At 43.2% G+C, this 20,770-nt stretch overlaps 1 protein-coding gene across 4 annotated transcripts in view; it reads left to right on the forward strand.

The window, feature by feature from the left end:
- Nucleotides 1-20,770, forward strand: part of LOC101165954 (arf-GAP with GTPase, ANK repeat and PH domain-containing protein 1) — a 131,309-nt gene that overhangs the window by 58,035 nt on the left and 52,504 nt on the right. For all 4 annotated transcript variants that reach the window (XM_023964318.1, XM_023964321.1, XM_011482933.3 and 1 more), the window contains 3 exons: nucleotides 3,207-3,334; nucleotides 5,358-5,513; nucleotides 8,393-8,485. In XM_023964318.1, the coding sequence (XP_023820086.1) occupies nucleotides 3,207-3,334; nucleotides 5,358-5,513; nucleotides 8,393-8,485 (377 nt within the window). The remainder of the gene's footprint in view (nucleotides 1-3,206; nucleotides 3,335-5,357; nucleotides 5,514-8,392; nucleotides 8,486-20,770) is intronic.

A 20,770-nucleotide genomic window follows, 5' to 3' on the forward strand; every position in this document is an offset into this window, starting at 1 on the left:
CGGATGTTTGAACAGGTGTGAGTCTGAGTTTGTGTTGTGTTAGTGTCATTCTGTATTCATCTCTAGATATCCTCTAGATTCTGTTTGCGTTTGTGTCTTCTTTTAACAAAAAATGGACATTCCTATCTGAGGAAATGATGGGTTTGTATGTTTTTTTTGTGTGTCAAATTTTTGTAACGTGTCTTTTACAATTATGGGTTTCTTTCAAATCATCCTCTCTTAAGAATACATTTCTATATTTATGACTACATAAGGACATTTTTAGTCGCTCGACTTGATGACAATTGTTGATTCGATTGTTTAACACTAGTTGACCGAATTTTATCTATTGTATCGCAACAGAATTTCCTTACAATCTTTGCTTGGATTTCCTCTACAGTAACTCTTCCATTCTTCACATACTTAATTCTAGTGGTTTCTGAGTCAGAGAAAAGCAGCTTTGTGCTGATATGCAACACTTTAGTGAATTGGTTACGCAGACAACTTAAATCAGCGTATTCTCTCACAAACAGAAGAGGCTTCGCGTTGGGATGCAATCCAGTAACACTGATGCAGATCCGATATGAAAAGACACTTTTTTTTTTCTGGACGAAAGTCAAAAAGCGTGTCGTTTAAGCGTCGCTGGCGACATCTCCATCGTTGAAGGGATAAAGACGGAGCGGATCCTAAGATGTCTTTTTCACAGAGGGAACATCAGTAATGGGGCCGTGTATTGTCAAGAGCTTGGCGATACGATACATATTAAGATACACATGTCCCAACACAATATATACCCTAAGACTTTTTGAAATAATATGACTTAGAAAAAACCTTTTACATGAATACATTCATATAAAATACATGTTATTTAATTATCACAGCACACACACATTTCTATATCTTAGCAAATTTCAAGTGCTTTTCTTTTGGTAGAGTAAGAAAATATGTTTCCTGTGTCCACAACAAAATATTTGTGTCAGTATAAAAAAAAGTCGAAAAGTGCCTTAACCACCAAGGTTCTTTAGATACAATTAAGAAAATAAAGTTCTATTTATTTACAAAACACAGTTGAAATGTGCTATGTGAAGAAGTAAATTGCTTATGAAACGATGGCAATCTGTTCAAACTGAGTCGTGTATGTCTTATTCAGCGTCTGAGTGAACATAATCTACCATTGGATGGTTCTCGCAAAATAATATTGTTGTTTTGGTTCGGGGCAGAGCTGCCGAAGGAAGCCCGGTATGGTGCGCGGACCACTATTGGGGGTTACTAATAAAACAAAAATAGTTTCAGTAGCATTTGAAATCTATACCAGTATTGACGAAGAAAATATTGCAGCATTTGGTGACGGTCAGAGGGGGTGTGGGTGCGTGCTGGCAGCCACGCCTCTGTCAGTCTGTCCCGGGGCAGCAGTGGCTACATCTGTAGCTTACCATCACCAAGTTTGAATGAAGAGTGAATGGATAATGGACACACTGTAAGAACTTTGAGCATCTGGAAAAGTGCAGATAAATCTAATCCATTAATATTATTATTATTGTTATTATTTTATTTTAAAAATCAATTTATTTCTACAACTATAATCATTGTTATAAAAATGTATAGGAATGGTGCCCAGTAATGAGCTTAGTGGAACTCCTAACAGTTGTAATTTTGCGTAATTCTACAATATTTAGTGGTAAACAGGCTTACAATCTTTTTTTTTTTTTTTTTGGATTGATGCTTTCATTTTTTTGCATTGCATCTTAAGGCATGCTTTGTTTTTATTTTCGTCCTTATTAGCAAATTGAAAACAATGACACACTGAACGTTATGTTAGAGGTCACATGACGTCATTGCTCCGGTCGGACCCAGGCGACCTCCACTGACCTCAGCACGTCAGTTTAAAGCGGGGTGAGCGGAACACTGCAGTGTCAGCCTCACCCCCAACCCCCCCCCCCCCTCCCTCTTTATGTCTCACTCGGCGGCGCAGCCCCGTCATAAATCTGATCAGAGGGGAGACGTTTCCATTAGATGGAATGGCAGCAGAACTGAGATTGATGGGTAAAGTTAAATTGCATTAACCATGTAGTTTAAATATTTAGCATGGCCTTATCATAACTGCTCTTAACACTAAAATACAGCCCGCCGTGTTCAGCGGCGACAGCTTCTGTGTTGCACTGATTCTTGTCACAGGAGTTCATTACATCAAACACTTCATCAGCTGATTGAGGTTGGCACTCTTCCACAAACGAAGCATCGCCGGAGCGGTATTGATCGCTCGCCTTTGCCGTTTATCGCCTGTTTTTGTTCTGAAGGGCGCCGCAGAGGCTCCTCTTAACACGTCCGCGGCGGCCCCTCTCTTCTCACTGCCCTTGGCCCGGCCTCGCGTCGCCCCGGAGGCAAATGTTTACGACCGGCTCCTCGTTACCGAAGTTGGGGGGTCTTTAACGAGGCCAATTAAAACAATGGCTTCATCTGGGAGAATATGAAACGGGCCGGTGTTTATTGGAACAGAGATAATGGAGTCACTAAAGTCTTAACTCTCTCCTGACTCCTTCAACATCAAACTCTTGAGAAATGTCTGGGCTTTGATTTCAACCTGCTCTAACCAGGAAAACGCCCAAAAAACCACAAGAAAAAATGACCGTACCAAGCTAAAAACACTTTTTGTTGCCACTTGAATTATTTCAAAAGAATTGATATATTTTAGTGCAAATATGATTGTTAAACTAATCAGTGTCAAGATAATTAAAAATAAAGTTATATAATTTTCCTTTTATCAGCTTAAAATTTAGGTTTCAAAGCCTAATGGTCCATCGACGTACATCTACCTCCTTTTATAAGTCAGGGTTAAGATTGATGGAATTTGTCCTAATTGTCTGTTAAAGTATTGATTGGACTCCCCTGTGTCTAATATGAAGGAGGAAAACAAAACCATCATCAGATGTCAGACTGATCGCCGCTCATCCTTGGGACTTTGAATGGTTTCCCCCAAATTTGAGCAAATGTGTCTTTGATTTTGGCTCTCTGATAAAACTCTGTCCTAATTTTAAACCAGTTCACCCAGAACACTTTACAGCTTTGTCCTCGTTGTAAAATCACTGCGGTGGAAAAAAAAAAGGTTAAAGCTCAATAAAAAGGAGGCAGGAGCATGGTCTGGGGTTTTTATTTGGATGGCTACAGCCTGGTGGTGGCACTGTTTGGGAAAAAAGTCACGTATTTTTTTATTTTTGCTTGTGTTGCAGTTGCTCAGAAGATTGTGGCTACTAGGAAGAAGCAGCAGCTATCCATCGGGCCATGCAAGTCGCTCCCCAACTCCCCCAGCCACTCCTCTGTGTGTACGACTCAAGTGTCAGCAGTGCAACTGAGCCAGGTCAGAGGTCACACTCTCACTATGAAAAAAAAAAATTTTTTTGTTCTTTATTTTTTTTTTAAATGACAAATCAAAACTAGTTGATGTCTTATCCATTTCAAAATGGGGGCTTTTCTGTTGGTTTTATCTCCATGGTTACCATTTTGTTTTTGTGGCCACCTGGGGGTGAAAAACACAATCTATGGTTATGTCCAAATTCCCACCTTTACCCCCCAACTACTGAAAAAAACCATATAGTGTGGCACTATGTAGTGCCCTGAATTCTGACACCATGCTCACTACTTTTTTTTTGTTTTGTTTTTTTTAACGGCAGATATGACGTCATTGATTCCATGAAGTTCAAATCTAAATGATATGAGCGTTTTGCGACGATATTTTATGAATCAACCGTCTTCTGAAGATAAAAATGTTTATGGTTTACCAAAAAAAAAGCATTTTAAAACATTTTTTGGGCAAAAATTGTTCCAACGCAATGCATTGTGGTCTGTATTCGCCGATCTAGTGAGCATCGATGCACAGAGACTTCTGGGAAATTTCAAGGGCACTGGATTTTGGATTTGTAGATTCAGACAGCTCTACAAAATGGCAAACGCACTATACAGTGCACAATATATAGTGCACTATATGTAGTATACGTAGTGCACTATATAGTGCACTGATATAGTACATAGTACTATATAGTACATAGTAGTATATAGTACATAGTTCCTTATGTAGTAAGTAGGGAAGTTTTTTTGAGGAATCAGCAGAAGTAAATTGTTGGTTTTTTTTGTTAACCACGCCCACATTCCTAATGTGATCATATTGTATGTCATATTGTTTGTCTAGGTTGAGAGAAGGAGTCACGTATGAAATTTTCACAATATTCCAAAAAAACATGCGACACAACTTTTGTAAACTCTCCATGCTGACGCCATTGAAACCAACATTTTCTCCCCAAGTAGCTTCCCAATAATGATATAGAGTCGGGAGGCGATAGATCGAAATTCCCAAATTTGTCAAAGATGCTAAAGGTAGATTTTTATTCTTTTCAAAGATGGTAGCTTCTTTCGGAGGTCAAAGGTCAACGAAACTTCAGCTGGGGTTTTAGATTTAACCTGGCAGCTTGTGTGTGAAACTTTGCTCAAACAAGTTTGTTTTTTTACACCATATTGTGGAAAAATGTGAAAACGTTCGCACTTTGCCAAAACATAGTCGCCAAGCTATAGGTCGTCTTACTATGGTCATCCCATAATAACGTCCAAGCTACATATCTCTGTTTTGGTTTGGTTTGGGGATTTTTGAGCCCCATAAAAGATTTTTTCCTTTTTTGTAGCGCAGGGGGGTGGGTTTACTATCCCCAAAAATTCAATATCTGAGTGTCTGAATTTCTAAGATCAAATGTGCAGTGAGAAAGAAGAATAGCTGAAAGAAACATTCTGGTCCTTGCAGTTCTGCGTACCATAAAAAACATCTAAAAATGTTTTTGAAAACAAGCTAAACAAACGTATATTTAGGTTACTTTTTACCTTTGGAATCGATGGGTAGTCCCTATTGAATTCCGGTCAGAACAGTCCAGTTTGCCACAGAAAATGTAATTGAGTTAACACCAATGGAACCTCTGGTGAGCATGTCATTAAAAGAATATGACACCACACTTGAGCTGCTATGCAGAGTGGAGTACAAAAGACAATCATGTCAGACATCATGAAGGTGCTAAACATGATAAACACCCTCAAATCAGGGTTGAAGGCCTCCCAACTGGTATGTTTGCAGCTTTAGTGTGTGACAGAAAAGAGCAGTGATGCTATCATCACGCTCCCATCTTCATCCTTCAGTCCTCCATCGATTCCTCATTAAAGAGCCATCGCTCAGCCTCACCGTCCCCTGGGAGCCATGTTTATCTTCCCTCTACATCCTCTGCAGAGTCGGGCCTTCTGCTTGTGTGTTGACTCCCTAACAGGGGAGCGTTTTCCCTCCAAACAGCCCTAATCGTGACGCTCATCTGAAGCTCTCTGTTTTCTCTGCCCTTTTCTCCTCGCAGACGAGTAACGGCGGCGGCAGTTTGAGTGACTACTCATCGTCGGTGCCGTCCACGCCCAGCACCAGCCAGAAGGAGCTGCGTATCGACGTCCCGCCCGCCACCAACACTCCCACGCCGGTCCGGAAGCAGTCCAAACGCCGCTCCAACCTCTTCACGGTACATTGACAACACTTGACCGTCTGCCTAAAGGCTTATTCTCAACTCCCCTTATGGGCTGCAAGCCGCCGAAAAAGGGGAAAATCTGATTGGGACACGCAAATGTTAGGGTCGTAGAACTTTTTTTTGTTTCTGCGAGCACGCGCATTGGAAATGGTGGTGTGAAGAAAGCTTAAGTGTGTATTCAGACTGGACACATTTGGTTCACTTAAAGTTAGCCAGCGTTTGTTTCTCCCAATAATCCGGAACACATTTTTAGTCTGAATGCATCCAAGCAGACCCTGGTCCAGGACCAGGAACGCTCTCTGATCCATCTTTGGAGGCGGTCTTAGTTTGTTTCCAATCAGCCTGAGCTTCAGTTCACTCTGAGATTCCTCAGTCTGAATACAATCTGTTCCAGGGCGGAACAACTGGACCAAAACGACCACCGTAGCCGACGTAAACAGAGAAGGAATGTAGCAACAGAGGAACTGTGGACATATGTAAAGCCACAATTGTCGTGTTATCAGACAGAAAAAAGAGTCCAGCTGTTCATTTGTTAGAATGTTTATTTTAACACAGCGGAAAACTCTTCATACATGCCTTTTCTGTGTCTCGTTACGCACCACGCGCCTGACGGGCATTGCTGTGACGTCATCCTAAAAGCGACCTTTTCGTTTTTTTAACAGAATTCTCTTATAATAATGCCAAAGCACCACAACAATTAGGCACAGCAACTCATTGAAATGTGATCGGATGAATTCAGACACTTTAAATCAACTTTTAATGTAATACACATGGCTTCTCACTGTTTTCCTGACAATCATAAACACTTATGATTAAACGTGGTACTTTCTTAGCTGTCTTCTTGCCAGTAACCGCCTTGCAGCATGACTCCACCGGACCAAAAAATTGTTGAGTCTGACGTTGATACAGACGAGCAAAACTTGTGAGCGTAATATAAAGTTTGTACTAAAAGCTTAGGACTTCCATCATTTTTGCCTCTGGTTGATTTGCCTCTCCATCCTAATTCCTGACGAATGAGTGTAGAGATCTTTAGTCACATGGTTTTGTTTACAAGTTTTAGTCTGGAACAGGAAAGCCCCCTTAACGGCACTTGATAGCACTTGCATCAAGTAATACAATATAAATAATATAATACAGGAAATATTAATACCATAAATAAGATGTTAAAAACAGAGATGAACAGACAGACAGGCCTAAATTAAAAAATAAATACACAAACGAAAATAAAGACACCAAAAAGCATGCACGCACTCACACTCGTTAACTCACTCACTCACTCTTACTCACTCTCTGTCTCACTCTCTCTGTCTCACTTTCTCTGTCTCACTTTCTCTCTCTCACTCACATTCTGTCTCACTCACTCTCTCTTTCACTCACTTACTCAGTCACTCACTCACTCTGTGTCTCTCTCTCTCTCTCTACCTGTCTCTCACTCACTCACTTTCTCTCACTGACTCACTCACCCACTCACTCTTTCTGTCTCACTCGCTCAATCTCTCACTCGTACTCACTCTCTCACTTCACTCACTTTCTGTCTCACCTCCTCTCACTCACCCACACTCTATCTCACTCACTTACTCACTCACTCACATTCTCTCTCACTCACTCACTCTCTCGTTCACTCACTCACTCACTCACTCACTCACTCACTCACTCACTCACTCACTCACTCACTCACTCACTCACTCACTCACTCACTCTTTCTCTGTCTACCTGTCTCTCAATCACTCACTCTCTCTCTCTGTCCGACTCTCTCTCTCTCACTCACTCACTCACTCACTCACTCACTCACTTACTCACTGACTTAATCAGTCACTCACTCTCTCACTCACTCAGTCACTCACTCTCTCACCCACTCACTATCTCAGTCACTCTCTCTTTCACTCACTCACTCTCTCTCTAACTCACTCACTCTCTCTCTCACTGACTAACTCACTGTCACTCTCTCTTTCACTCACTCACTCACTCACTCACTCACTCACTCACTCACTCACTCTGTCTTTCTCTGTCTACCTGTCTCTCAATCACTCACTCTCTCTCTCTGTCCGACTCTCTCTCTCTCACTCACTCACTCACTCACTCACTCACTCACTCACTCACTCACTCACTCACTCACTCACTCACTCACTCACTTACTCACTGACTTAATCAGTCACTCACTCTCTCACTCACTCAGTCACTCACTCTCTCACCCACTCACTATCTCAGTCACTCTCTCTTTCACTCACTCACTCTCTCTCTAACTCACTCACTCTCTCTCTCACTGACTAACTCACTGTCACTCTCTCTTTCACTCACTCACTCTCTCTCTCACTGACTAAATCACTCACTTACTCACTAAATCAGCCTCCTGTTTGGGTGCATGTTACTAAGGCTTAAGGCAAAACATGTCTTTAAAGTATTTCTCATGTTGATTTTGCTTATTTATTTTAACAACTGCCAGAACCAAAATTATCATAGAAGATTTTTATGTTTTTAGTTTTCGAAACAGAAAAGTCACAACTATTTGAGTTGTGTTTTAGTTAAATGCTTCGTCTTAATCAGACCCTGAAAACTCGTGTAAAGGTTTCTAAAAGAAAAGCAGGCAGAGGTTTGTTTGGTGAAGTTAGTTCTGCTCTCATCTCCTGGTGTTCAGGAGCTTAACCTGAAAGACGTAGAAAGCAGCTGAAAAATCTAAATCCTCTTATAAGGTATGTGAGGAACTTCAATGAATGAACAATTGACTGCTAATTAAAATAGTAACCAAGGGTTCTACAGCAGTCCGCGCTAGTGTTTCCCGCAAAGGCTTCAGTGACAACTGACCCTTTCAGGAGGGGTCGCTTCCTGTTTGAGCAGCTGCAGGTGATCACTCGTGTTTCTCTCCTGATCCACAGTCGAGGAAGGCCAACGAGCCGGAAAAGGAAAAAAAAGGCCTGGAAGCTCGAGCCGACAGCATCGGCAGCGGGCGAGCCATCCCCATCAAACAGGTGAGAGCGCCGCCGCCGCCGCCTCACGCTCAGCCTTGATTAGCAGCAAAATCACACACTTGACATCAATTAGAGCGCAGGGCATTCCCGGGTTCTCTGAACGCATCATTAGGAGGAGACGGGCTGCCTGTCCCGCTATTTCCGCCCCCTTTCTTCCTCCTTTTTCTGCGAGCGATTTGAAAGGAAGCAGAGGATGAAGGAGACGGTCGGTTCAGACGACCCCACTGCGCCGGCCGCCAGAGCTCCTCATCTGCTCTTCATCCGTCTCAAACGAGCGCTTTGGACTTCGCTCAGGTTGGGGGGGCAGGGGGGGGTGTCTCTGACAAGAAATCGGGCAATTAGTGGCAGTGTAATTGCGGCCTCTCGAGCCGCCGCCGCAGCCTCGTTTGTGATCTGCAAATGAACAAATCGCATCTGTGAAGAGGAGGAGGCAGCAGGCGAGGGACAGAGGTGGAGGGGGGGCGGTGGCGTTTAAGAAAAAGACCTGCTGAGCCGGTGCTGCAGACAGATGTAATTGCCGCTGAGTCTGTGAGAAGAATCTGAAGATCCCAGCGGCTTCAAATGCACCATCCTCCTCCTCCTCCTCCTCTTCTTCTTCCTCAGTGGTGCTGTTTGAGTTCAGGCTGCAGAGACTCATTATGTCCTAAATCATTCCACACAAAGCCTGCCAGCTTTCATTTGGAGACACTCGCAGTGTCTTGTTCGCAGCATCTCCCTGCTCTGCTCCCTCATTCATCTTTTCTTCACGACTTTGTGTGATGAAGACGAGGCTCCAACTGCTCCTCCTCATATTTAAACCCACTTTCTACCAAAAATTTGTTAATTTGCTTCATCGCAGCTGCTACATCATCCAAATATGAGATAGATTCTGACTTTCTGGAGCTCTTCATGTTGTTTAAGCTGTAAAAAAATATTCAAGTTTTTTTTTTTTTTATTTGCAAACGCGAATATTTCAAATTTTTCGCGTCTGGCACAGTACTGCATGTGCTCATTTAAAACGGCAGTGTCTAAAGCAAATAGCACACACTCTGATGTACCGTGACTCCTTGACTGCTCACGCTATCAACGTGAATCAGCTGATCCCGACTCAGAGAAAAGCGACCTTCGGCACCGGACTTGCACCAACATGCAGCACATTATTAAGAAGAAGAAGAGGAAATGTTTGTATTTATTCAGGTCATTTGACAAGTCAAAACCACAACATGCTTTACAAGGCATAGTTAAAAGGCAGTGCAAATTCAAATGAAAAAAACAGTAGAGATAAAATACAATAAAGGTTAAAACAAAGGAAGGCAGCCACAAGCAAAAGTTATCTGAAGAAAACGTAAAGTGTTGCATGATGGCATAATCCACTGATTTACATGGATTGCATAGACATGCATATCAGCACCAGGCTGCTTTCCTCTCCTTTAGAATTCGCCGGAATTACAGTACAGACCAAAAGTTAAAGGGTTACAGTAGACTATCAACACCAGAAGGAACAGAGTCTGACGCAGACACAGCTAGCTTTCCACCGATATGTAACAGCTGTCAGAATCAGCTGCTTTGTGTTCATTGCAAAAGCGCTTGAAGAGTTATGATCATTCAAAAGCGTCTGAGCTAAAGTCCTAGTGTTAAAGGGACACGAAAGAATATGCTCCTCTGACTGTTGTAATTCTTTATGCGGTTACTGTAATTCTATCGGATCCTGAAGTGTTGCATCCCAGTGCTACGGTGCCGCTTCTCTTTGCGTCAGAATCAGTTGGTCTAGGGCAGGGGTGTTAAACTCATTTTCACTGAGGGCCACATCAGCATAGCGGTTGTCCTCAAAGGGCCAGATATAACTTATACATGTAACTAAATGTAAACATAAATGTAACTGCTCTTTAATGTTAAATAACTCATTATTTATTTGTTATAACTTTTTAAAGTGACAATTACAGCTGCATAGAAAATATGTTTGCTTGTTACTCTAGCAGAAATCCTTTTAAACTTTGTCCGCTTATTAAAACCCACAAAACTCCATTAATGAAGGATCAGACTGTCCAAGTGAATAAAGAAAAATAACATAAAACTGAGCTAGAAAGAACATGTATTACACGTGTAACATTTTACTAAAAAGGCTGCACACAGCCTTGCATCCAAATTATGGTTTAATGACAACAATTTGTCTGCATACACACAGAATACCTGCAAACACTGAATAATTATAACAGCAGCTATATAAATAATATGTTATCAACTAAAGAAAAATTTTATTCTAACAATGAAAAACCTTTATGCTCTCGTGGGCCACAGAAAATAACATGGCGGGCCACATTTGGCCCGCGGGCCTTGAGTTTAACACATGTGCTTTATGGTTAACTGTGGAAAACATTTTACCTTTGTAAAGTGTTACATATCAGCGCAAAGCAGCTTTTCTGAACTTCCAAATCCGTTGGAAATGTCATCACTGGAACTAAAGTACAGGATTAAAAAGGTTAATACCGACCCAAAAGAACACGCGCTCTTTGAACCAGTTGGGTTACGATAGTCGTGTAAACGCGTCACTACTGTTAAGTGTTGCATATCAACGCAAAGCTGCTTTTAACCGCTTCAGAAGCCATTAGAATTACGGTAATTGCTTAAACAGTTTAGATTTATGGTAGTTCAAAGGACATCAACGTTGGAGCCAAAGCTTTAAAGTTAACGGAAATTTAGCATTGAAATCATCATTCTCTTTTGTTTTTAATTCTTATCCTGTAGCTGCGAATAAAAAGCATCGGATAAAAGTCGGATAAAGCAGAATGATTTGGATCTTATAGGAGGTTCATACCTTAATAAAACAAGTCAAAAAGGGGGAGGGGCTTCAAATACAAAATCAAGGAAATAAAATAGCTCTTTAAAAACTCATCCGTACACCTGATCCCTCAACTCACTACAGCCCTTCGTGGTTGTGTGTGTTTGTGTGTGTGTTTGTGTGTGTGAGTCATCCAGCGACTGCACAGGCTGCTCTCCACGTTCAGGGTTCATCCCCCTTTCTGCCCATTATCACTCCATTTACACTCCATTTCCCCCGTTAGAGCGAGTCCTGCTGTTCCCTGCATCTTCACACTCGTGCTAATGAGACGGCGCTCTTTGTCACCGCAGCGGATTTTACTGTTTGCAAGCGCGTCGATGCTGATTATTTTTGCATGTTGCGGACGGGGTATGTTCAAATCTAAAAGGTCACACAGATGTAGAAGCGAATGTGTTGAAATGACCGCAGCCACGACGAACCGAAAATGCTTTAAAACCCTGTCAGGCACTACTGAGGGAAAAGCCTGGTCTTTCCTGTGGCATTTCTACTTCAAGTCCCGCTGCTCCTCTCCTCTTCATCCTCATTACACCTGTGCGCGGCTGGAGCTGTGCATGCGTGTTTGTGTGTGTCCGCCTCTCTCCACCGGTCCTGATCTCATTAGAGGGACTCTTGGCGAGACTCACCTCGACTGGAGGTGTCGGCAGTTCACGTCTCCGTTTTGTTGAGGGGGGAACGCCTTGTCGAGCGAGTGCGGTGCTCATTAAATCGCACACACATACAGACGCACTCCTGTTGCAATAAAACAGGGCGGGCTTCCACTCTAACTCAATTAGCTAATTGAAATGAACACTTTCATTTACACAGGGAAGTGTTGACTCGCTTTATTGAAAACACCAGTGAGGTCAGTCAGACACAAAACTATAAGTTTATTTGTTTTTAATGGTTTGCGGCCGGTTAGGAGAAGATATTGATGAGTTTCCTCAAACTTTGAGACCAGAGCTAATGGAGAAGTTTAAGATTTCTTCAAATTTGGAATAAATCGACTTTTGGTACATCAGATGACAAGTGTGCCAAATAACGAGTCAGATCAAAGTGTTTAGCCTCAGAAGCTCGGTCCTCCGTTTCTGTCTTGTGGTTTTGATTCTCTAAGGAGAACATCTCTACCCTCCCACCGCCTCGCACACTGCCGTTTCCTCCTCCTCTAAGAGCGAGCCCACACGTCCAGCTTTGTTTACAGAGGCTGTTGACGGCACAGGGATCCTCCGACATCTGCTCCACAACACTAATTAACCACTAATTGCAGGATGGTGGGGGGACGCTCGCTCGTGACTCCGTGGAGAGGCTGACCGAGGTGCTTTGAAGAGCAACAGTTCAACAAATTAATTTCTGTCGACACGGCACCAGAGACCTTCGGAGGTTTTGCTGCGTTTGTCTTCAGAACTAAACCTAAGCCCGCTGAACACATCAAGACACTGACGATGGATCCTGAAGCAAAGCAGGAAGACTCCAGACATCTCAGCTCTAACAAATCGAAGGAAGTGATGTTTGTCGAATCAAAGCACTAAGCTGTTTAATACAAAGCTGTTGCAGACGACAGCAAAATATCAGACGCTCTTTGAACTATCGTAACTCTTTGACCATTTACGCAATTAACCTACATTCAACAAATTCGGAAGCTGCTTTTCTCGGCATCAGAATCAGTTGGTTTACAGCGATTGCAGTGAACACTTCACTACTTTAAAGAGTTGCTTCTTGGCGCAAGGCGGCTTTAGTCTGCTTCAAAGAACGCTGACACTGCAGCTAAAGCACCAGTGATAAGCAGTTCCTTTGGCCTAAATGAAGGCTTTAACTGTCATTCAATTATATTTTTAGCAGCGTTTCCTTTTATGTTGTTGTCATTTGGCAGCCCTGAAAGTTCTAAAATTACGGTACTCTAGAACCAAACAAAAACTGCTGTGCGACTGGTCAAAACATTTTCCCATGAAGCTACGGAGACACCGTCCTCGGCAACATGCGTTCAAGCAGCCACTCCCAATTTTGGAACTGTGCGTGTCCCGTGTAGTCATGTACATTTTTACAACTGTTTGTGGGCTCTACGTACAAAACGAGTATTGCAACTTTGACCAACCAGGGGCTCTGATTTGGTATTGACGAATGGATGGCGTCCCATCTGTTTGAAAATATATCACGGAGCAGAATCTAATAACTGCAGTTTGTGACCGGCTGGACTTCTATGAATTCTATTCTTTTCCCTATATAGGAATAGAGCTCTGAAAGAACAAGATTCACCAGATTTGCACCGCTTTGACATTTCACACCAAGCCTCTTCCAACTGTAGGTGGTGGACATGCGCTAGTAAACAGTAGAAGAAATGCATGTCCAGTGTGAACACTATGGGCTAAGTCCGTGTTCAAGAACCCGCTTTTAGCACGTTCTTGAATACGTCACATGCCAAGTGTAAACGTAGCTTTAGCCGTCTGTCTCCTTTTTTAAGGCAGGACTGGTTGACTCCAGTCCATCATCACAGGCCCTGAAGATCCATCTTTAGCAATTTGAAGCAGTTTCTCGAAACATTATGGCTGAAATTTGACCTTTTCTTCTTTGTAACTTTGCCTCCCTGAGTGAATTTTTCTGACGACCATGTCTTTAAGACCCTTCAAAAATAATGTGGTCAAGTTTCCATTTGAACTGGAAAAATAAACCCTGTAAACCTCATCCTCTTACTATATTTGCACTGGAAGCTGAGTTGTATCACTACTCAGTGTACCAGGTCTCCAGTGGAAACTTGCAAAGCTAATGCAAATACCGGAGGCTAATTGTTTGCACTGTAAAATAACTGTTTTAAATTCCACTGGTGTCATCACAAACGCCAAATTTTCACAGCTGTTACCAGGCAGAGACTGGATTTGGCAGTTGAATGAACTCTTGTGCAAGTTTGAGTTGTTTTTTGAGATGGCAAAACATCCTCAGTAACTATAAATTAAGGGTTTTAAGCACGAAAAATTGGTTATCGCCGTGGACCAACAAGTATTTGGAAATATTGTAATACAGTGTTTCCCTGTGTATTCGCGGGTGTCTGTGGTCCCTAACCCCTGCGAATAAGTGGGGAGTACAGTACTCGGTAGGTTAATACACAACATTGGCCACGATCTCTAGTCGCTGTTCGAGGTTTCTAAAGCGTCTTCGCCCAGATTCCTTTCACTTTGGCTTCAGGTTGGCTGTTTTCCTACAGCAGCTCCGCGTGTTTGGAGGCAGCTGATCGTTGTCTGTAATTGCCTCTCGCGGGGCCGGGTGGTTGTGACAAGAGCGTTCGTCCCCCCTCGGCGCCGGGCGCTTTGTGCGGAGTTAAATTGGATGGTTAATTCGGGTGTTATTTACCCTGTAATTCATTAGCGTGGCCCCGCCGTTGGCAGCGGGCAGGCTGTAATTTCACGCTTCGCAATAAAAGATGTCTCATAATCTGCTTCATTTAGCAGCCAAAGAATTTAATGAAATTAACTGCGGCCCCTAATTAAGACGGTGAATATTAAAGACCTGCTATCAAGGCTTTAACGAGGCTGACGTGATCCGCCTTCCACCGGATTAGAAAAATATCATTTCCCTGAGAAAGGTTTTTGGCGCTCGGAGCCATTTTGGTCGTGATGACATTTCTGTCATGCACACTCAGCCCTGGAAATGAGCTTTTTTGGGGGGGCAGAGGCTACTGGCGGGATGCTGCCACCTTTTTGGGTTGAGGAATAATTAAAAGAAGGAACACTGCGTCAATCAGAGCGTGCGCCCGTGCGCTGAGGAGCAGTTCCTTTACCTCCTAAGCGGGAGAGGGGCGAGGCCGAATCCCCACTAATGAATTGAGACTGGTGAAGTACGGTTTGGATAATTGAGTTTCTAATTAATTACCCAGAACTCTTCACAGATAAATCAGCTCCTCTTTAGGCCCCTCTTCCTCTGTGGTATTTCATTTGATCTGGTCTGCTCCCCTGGGCTCGCCCTTTGCTGTCCTCGCCTCATCATCAGCACCGACCTTGTCGCTGTGGAGACCAATGGCGCCGTGCGGGTGTGTTTTCTTTTGCTTTCTGCCTCATCCTCTTCATCATCCACTCATCGTCCATGGCATCTGCTGCGGGTCAAGTGGCTCATGAGAAACAAGAAAAGGCTGCACCGCATCTGTGAAGCATCTTTTGTTCTTTTTTTCCCTTTTAAGATGGAAAAAGTTCAGTGACTTCAGCCAATCCAGAACTTTAGGTGCTGCTGGAGCCTCAAAAAGGTTTCTGGGTTAAAAGAAAAATTGTACAAGTCCTCCATCAGCTTCTATGTTTCATTGTTTTCCTTTTTTTTTTATTTTACCTTTGGTGGGCGTTTGCACTTCTCAGCACCTCTGCAGTCTGATCAATGATACGAGACCTTCTGAAAATCTCCTCCCAGAATCAAATAGAATTCATCATCCATCAGTCAAACTTGTATATAAACACACAACAAGCCTTCCACAGCGGTATTTAAAGCCTTTGTGTAGTTAACCCTCTTTATAAACCCTTCATAAACTTCAAGGGCTCATCTTTACTGTCAGTATCCCACAAATTTCCTTTAGCCTTTCATAATATCAGAAAAAGCAGCAAAACCTTTTTTTCTTCGTTTGTCTTTAAAAAAAAATCAAACTTATGCTTATAGAATTATAAAAAAAAACATAGCACTTTCTGTTCATTGTTCTTAATCCCAATCTCACGATACTGCACTTCCAGGTTGAAGCACATTTAAATGGGGTCTTGAGTGGAGTTGGGTGCAGTTCATCAAGTAACCACAAGGTGGTTGTTGGGAAAACAAGCCCTAAGAATTACAAGGTGAACTGTTAAAAACAAACATATTTTGTCAGATCCCACGGGGGGGGGGGGGTGGGGGGGGGGGGTGCACTTTTCATTTTATTTTATTTTTTTAATAATTGACATCGGAATTGTTCCCAAATGGGAATGTGGCTATTTAATTAGCATTAACACAAACCTTTTTTACTGAGCGTAATCCAGCAACAGCAGGGATTTGACCCCTATTTGGTAATTGAAAAGTATTTTTTCTTATTTAACACTGCGGAAACGTGGTGAAGGCAACAGGGTTAAAATCTTGATTTCAATTGGGCTAAAACAAACTCATGATTACATGTAACAGAGAATAAACATAGTTATCGTTTGTAGATCATGTCATAAGGTTCCGTAATTACCATCTATTTTACAATCGAAATATTTTTTCTCACTGCTTTCATAACTTGGGTCAAAAAAAAGCTGAAGTTAAACACGTAGCCCAAAGGTCCCATTGGCCGTGACTTTTTTCCCCTTCCATCAAAGCAACTGCATCACAAGGACTGCTGAATACATGATCTGTCTGTAGTTTAGTGACCCAATTGGCCGGGTGCAGGACTGGGGTTTCTTGGGCCCCCTTAGCCACAAGGGGGCTCAAGTCTGGGTCCCCCTGTGCCGGTCCCCAGCCCGGATAAAATACAGGGTTGCGTCAGGAACCACAATCTACGTCATTCCGCACACAAGGAGTGCACACTTATCACGTGAACAGCACTCACAAACCCCTCACATGGTGTGCCGTTTTTAGTGGAGTAAGAAAAACTCAAAAATATGTGCGACACGCCTGCGTTTTGCCTACTTTCCCCTTGTGTGTTGGAGAAGTGTTTACTACGACCTGTTGCACACAGCGTGGCCCTAGAAAAAAAGGTGGATAAACACTTTCCCCAGACAAACTTGCCAATCTACAACCTTATTTTGTGTGGGCCACTTGCATGCCTCGTATGTTAGTCCATTTTTTCGCCCGCAGACATCAAGCTGTGAGGACAGTTGTGACCAAGACCTTAAGGCAGTCAGGGAAAACCCATTTCTTTCTAATAAATAATGAATAATGATCATCTTGTGAAATCCAAAGTTGGCTTGAAATTGCTGATTTGTATCAACAATGAAACACTTCAGTCATCAGTGTTGTTGAATAGTTCAAGGAAAGGGGGGGAGGGTCACTGAGCTTTAGACTTTCAGTGCCATAGGTTATGTAGACTCTGCAATGATCAGCCAGCTCCTACCGTTTCCCTTATCTCGTCCTCTTTGGAGATCAGAGAAGCCCAATCAGCCTGGCGCACACCCCGTCTGTCGAAGAGGATGATGGATGACCCTCGATGGCTGCTTAGGCCAGATCAGATGGCCACTCCAAAAGAGGAGGACTCTTCCCCTCTGCTGTCAGCAGGAGGTGATACTTCGAGTATCGCCTCCTGCTCTGAGACGACGTGAAAGAACAAAAGGGGTGCAGACCTCTTCAAGTCTGGGGGGGGTTCGTCCCCATTTTTTTCCCGGTGATATCTACTCTAAAATCAGCCGTCAGACTTTTAGGAAGTGCATGAAGTATCCATTGTCTGCTCAATTGGGTGATTATCAGCCATCGGCCTCTTGAAGAACCCTCCTTTATTTGTCCGGGGCACCACAGATCCAGACAATGGAAGTGGTTTATTGAGGCCAATGTTCATTTCATCACTTGAACTTCCAACCAGAGGCTTAAATTTGTGTGTCCCGTTACACCTTTTCCTATTTCCGTCCATTCCATCTTCAGCCCACGAGCAGTATATGTGACAGCTGTTTAATCAGAGGCCTCCGGATCGAGCTCGTGAACATTTTCTGATGCGTTGCCTTAACGAATGACTTCATCTTTGAGCTTCCCCCAAGCCAGCGACCTTTTCTTCAGCACTACCATGCGATACTTCACCGTGCAACAGAGGAGGGAGTGTTTTTAGGGACGCATATCTGTCTTGGAGCACCCTTTCCCACACAACTCGAACCCCCAAACCTTTAAATGCCTTCGGACAGATTTGAATGCCTAACAAATGACTTCATCTCCTGCAGCCTGCAGCGAGCGACCTTTTCCTCAGCTATAGCCCTCAATACTTCACCCGGGCGCAGAAGTACCCGAGCACAGAGGCACAAAGCAAATCTGAGGACGCATTTGTCTCTTGTTCATTCTTCTGTGCTGAGACCTTGTAAGCTGCTGTGGCTGCCACCCATCCCTCCCTCCCTGCCCCCTCCTAGAGGTAAAATAAGACAAAAATGTGTCACAAAGCCCTCAGAGGTGAAAAATGAAGATATTAGCCATCGCGAGGGGTTTCAATTAGTCTCCCTCTCATGCAAACTGATTGTTGTCATCTACAAAATGAATGGCTGAAATTAATCCATTGATGTCTTGAAGGTTTGGAACAAAAAGTGGGAAAACTCTGGTTTTGTTCTGGATCACACGATAAAGTCACAATACCGCTTTCTTTTGGGTATGAAATATTAAAAAACAGAAGGGAAAACAGTTTTTATTTGGTCAAGGAAACGTATTTACTTGAATCTGAAGAGGTTTTAGGTCGATCCTCCTCAACTTAGCAACATGAAATGCAACTTTATTAAGTCATTCTATTGAGATTTGCGCGCAAAAATAACTAAAAGAAAATCAGCATTTATGACCAGATGCGTCTCTTTAATTGAAGACTGATGTTTGGCCGGCCTCTTGATTGTTATCAGAGCAACATTCCCTCTGCTGGCTGCTAGTCTTGAGCTTTGGCTGACTGATTGAAACAGAGTCGCTCAGGACCAAACTGACCTGGAAAGTCTCCACTCGTTTAAACACTCGTCCTCTCAGTGCCTGGAAGCACGCCGCCGCTCAGCGCTCTCTAACAGGCAGTAATGGATGATCAGCTGGCCTGACAGCTGCACGGCTGCCGGCAGCTTTCACTTCGCCGCAGCAGGAAGCTCGTCAAGTCCTGTTTAACGCACCGTGGGGAAGCTCTGTTGTTGCAGCAGCGCGCGCACACACACCGCCACGTCTCGCTGCTTCACCTCCCAAACACAGCAGTCAAAATGAAAACTCCCCGTCTGTGGAAACATCCACTCTCCAGCTTCTATAAACACTTTGGCCCAGTTAGGTTAGGACAGTCCAGTTCTTTGGTAGGTTTGCGGTCCGTGAAATTCTCAGGAAAGTTTAGCGTCTATGGTTAGCTAGGGTTTACAGGGTTCCTACGAGTTCTTAAATGTCTTAAAAGCATTGAATTTAAAAATTTTGAAATAATACCTTAAAAAACCTTTTTAAAAAGTCTTGGATTTCAATATCTAACCCTTAAAAATGTATTCTGCCTGAAACTTCTCCATTTTATATTTCATATTAAAAATGTAATATTTTGACCAAGATTATTTTTACCAAACTATGTAAATAAACTTAGAGAAAACTAATTTTTATGCACTAATACACTAAATGCCCATCACCATTTTGAAATAAGAGCTCTAAAGCATCACGGCACAGACCACAATCAAGATAAGCTACAGTTTTGATCATATATTGGGAAATAATTAATAAAATGGGAAGTAGACTAAGAAATTGGTCTTAACTTTCGACATGCATGGCCTTAAAAAGGTCTTTAAAAGTCTTAATTTTAACTTGAAGAAACTTAGGAACTCTGTGTTTACTGCTTTTTGAATTACTCATCAAGCGTTAACACAATTCCAAGAGATTCTGAAGTGGAGAAAAGCAACTTTGGGCACATAAGCTACACTTTACAGTAGTGAAGTGTTCACGTAATCAACGTAAACCAGCTAGCTCTGATGCAAAGCTGCTTTTCTTCACATCAGAATCCGTTGGAACAATGTTAATCACTTAATAATAGAAGAGTTCCAGTGGTTCAAAAAGGTGTTTGTTATTCTGTGTTGCCGGCGACATCTGCAGTATTAAAGGCGTTAAAACATTGGGATTGTTAGGCTTGTAGGGTTTTCTTTTCAGTCTGCTTGACACTTTTGTGCATGTGGCTCATTGATTGTCAGTAAAATAAGAGGAATGGTTTCAAATCTGGTAAAATTGTAGGAAGCTTCAGCATCTTTTGAAACGTTACCATTGCTGGGACGTATTGGGTTCTGCTGTTGATCACTGAGTAGGTCGAGGTGTATTTTTGGTTTTGTTTGCATTGGTTACATGAAATTGAAAGCTTATCTTTTACCAAGGGTAAGCTCTTTATTGTCTGAGCTGTCGCTCCGTACTCATCCTTCTTTAGCTTCTAAAGTCACCAACCGTCACCGGCGACACTTTGGCTGAAGATACCACAGCCCTCCTGTAATGAATTAGTCTCATTTCTGTCACATCTCACCATCTCGTCCATTTCCCTCCGCCGCCTGCATTCGTCTTGTCTCTTCGTCACTCTGAAGCGTTTCTCCGTGGCGTTATGTCACAGCTAATTACGGTGACTCTGCCTGCGCCGGGGGTCACCCCAGGCCTGCCGCTCTGTCCCACCACCACCCACCGTCTTAATGAAAGCTGAGCGGTCGGGGTGGCGGAGAGCAAGCTTCTGTCCATCAGCCAGACTGTCCATCCCCCCCCTGCCCCCCTCCCACTCCTCACCCCCCCCCCCCCCCCCCCCCCCCCCCCCCCCCCCCCCCCTTCACGGCTGGACTCTATTAATACTCTGTGTCGGAGTGTTAATGTTGCCGAGCTGCGGTGAAGTGACACGCGTGGCAGCACGCCTGTAATTGCTA

This window comes from Oryzias latipes, chromosome 2, assembly GCF_002234675.1.
Source record: "Oryzias latipes chromosome 2, ASM223467v1".
Lineage (NCBI taxonomy): Eukaryota > Metazoa > Chordata > Actinopteri > Beloniformes > Adrianichthyidae > Oryzias > Oryzias latipes.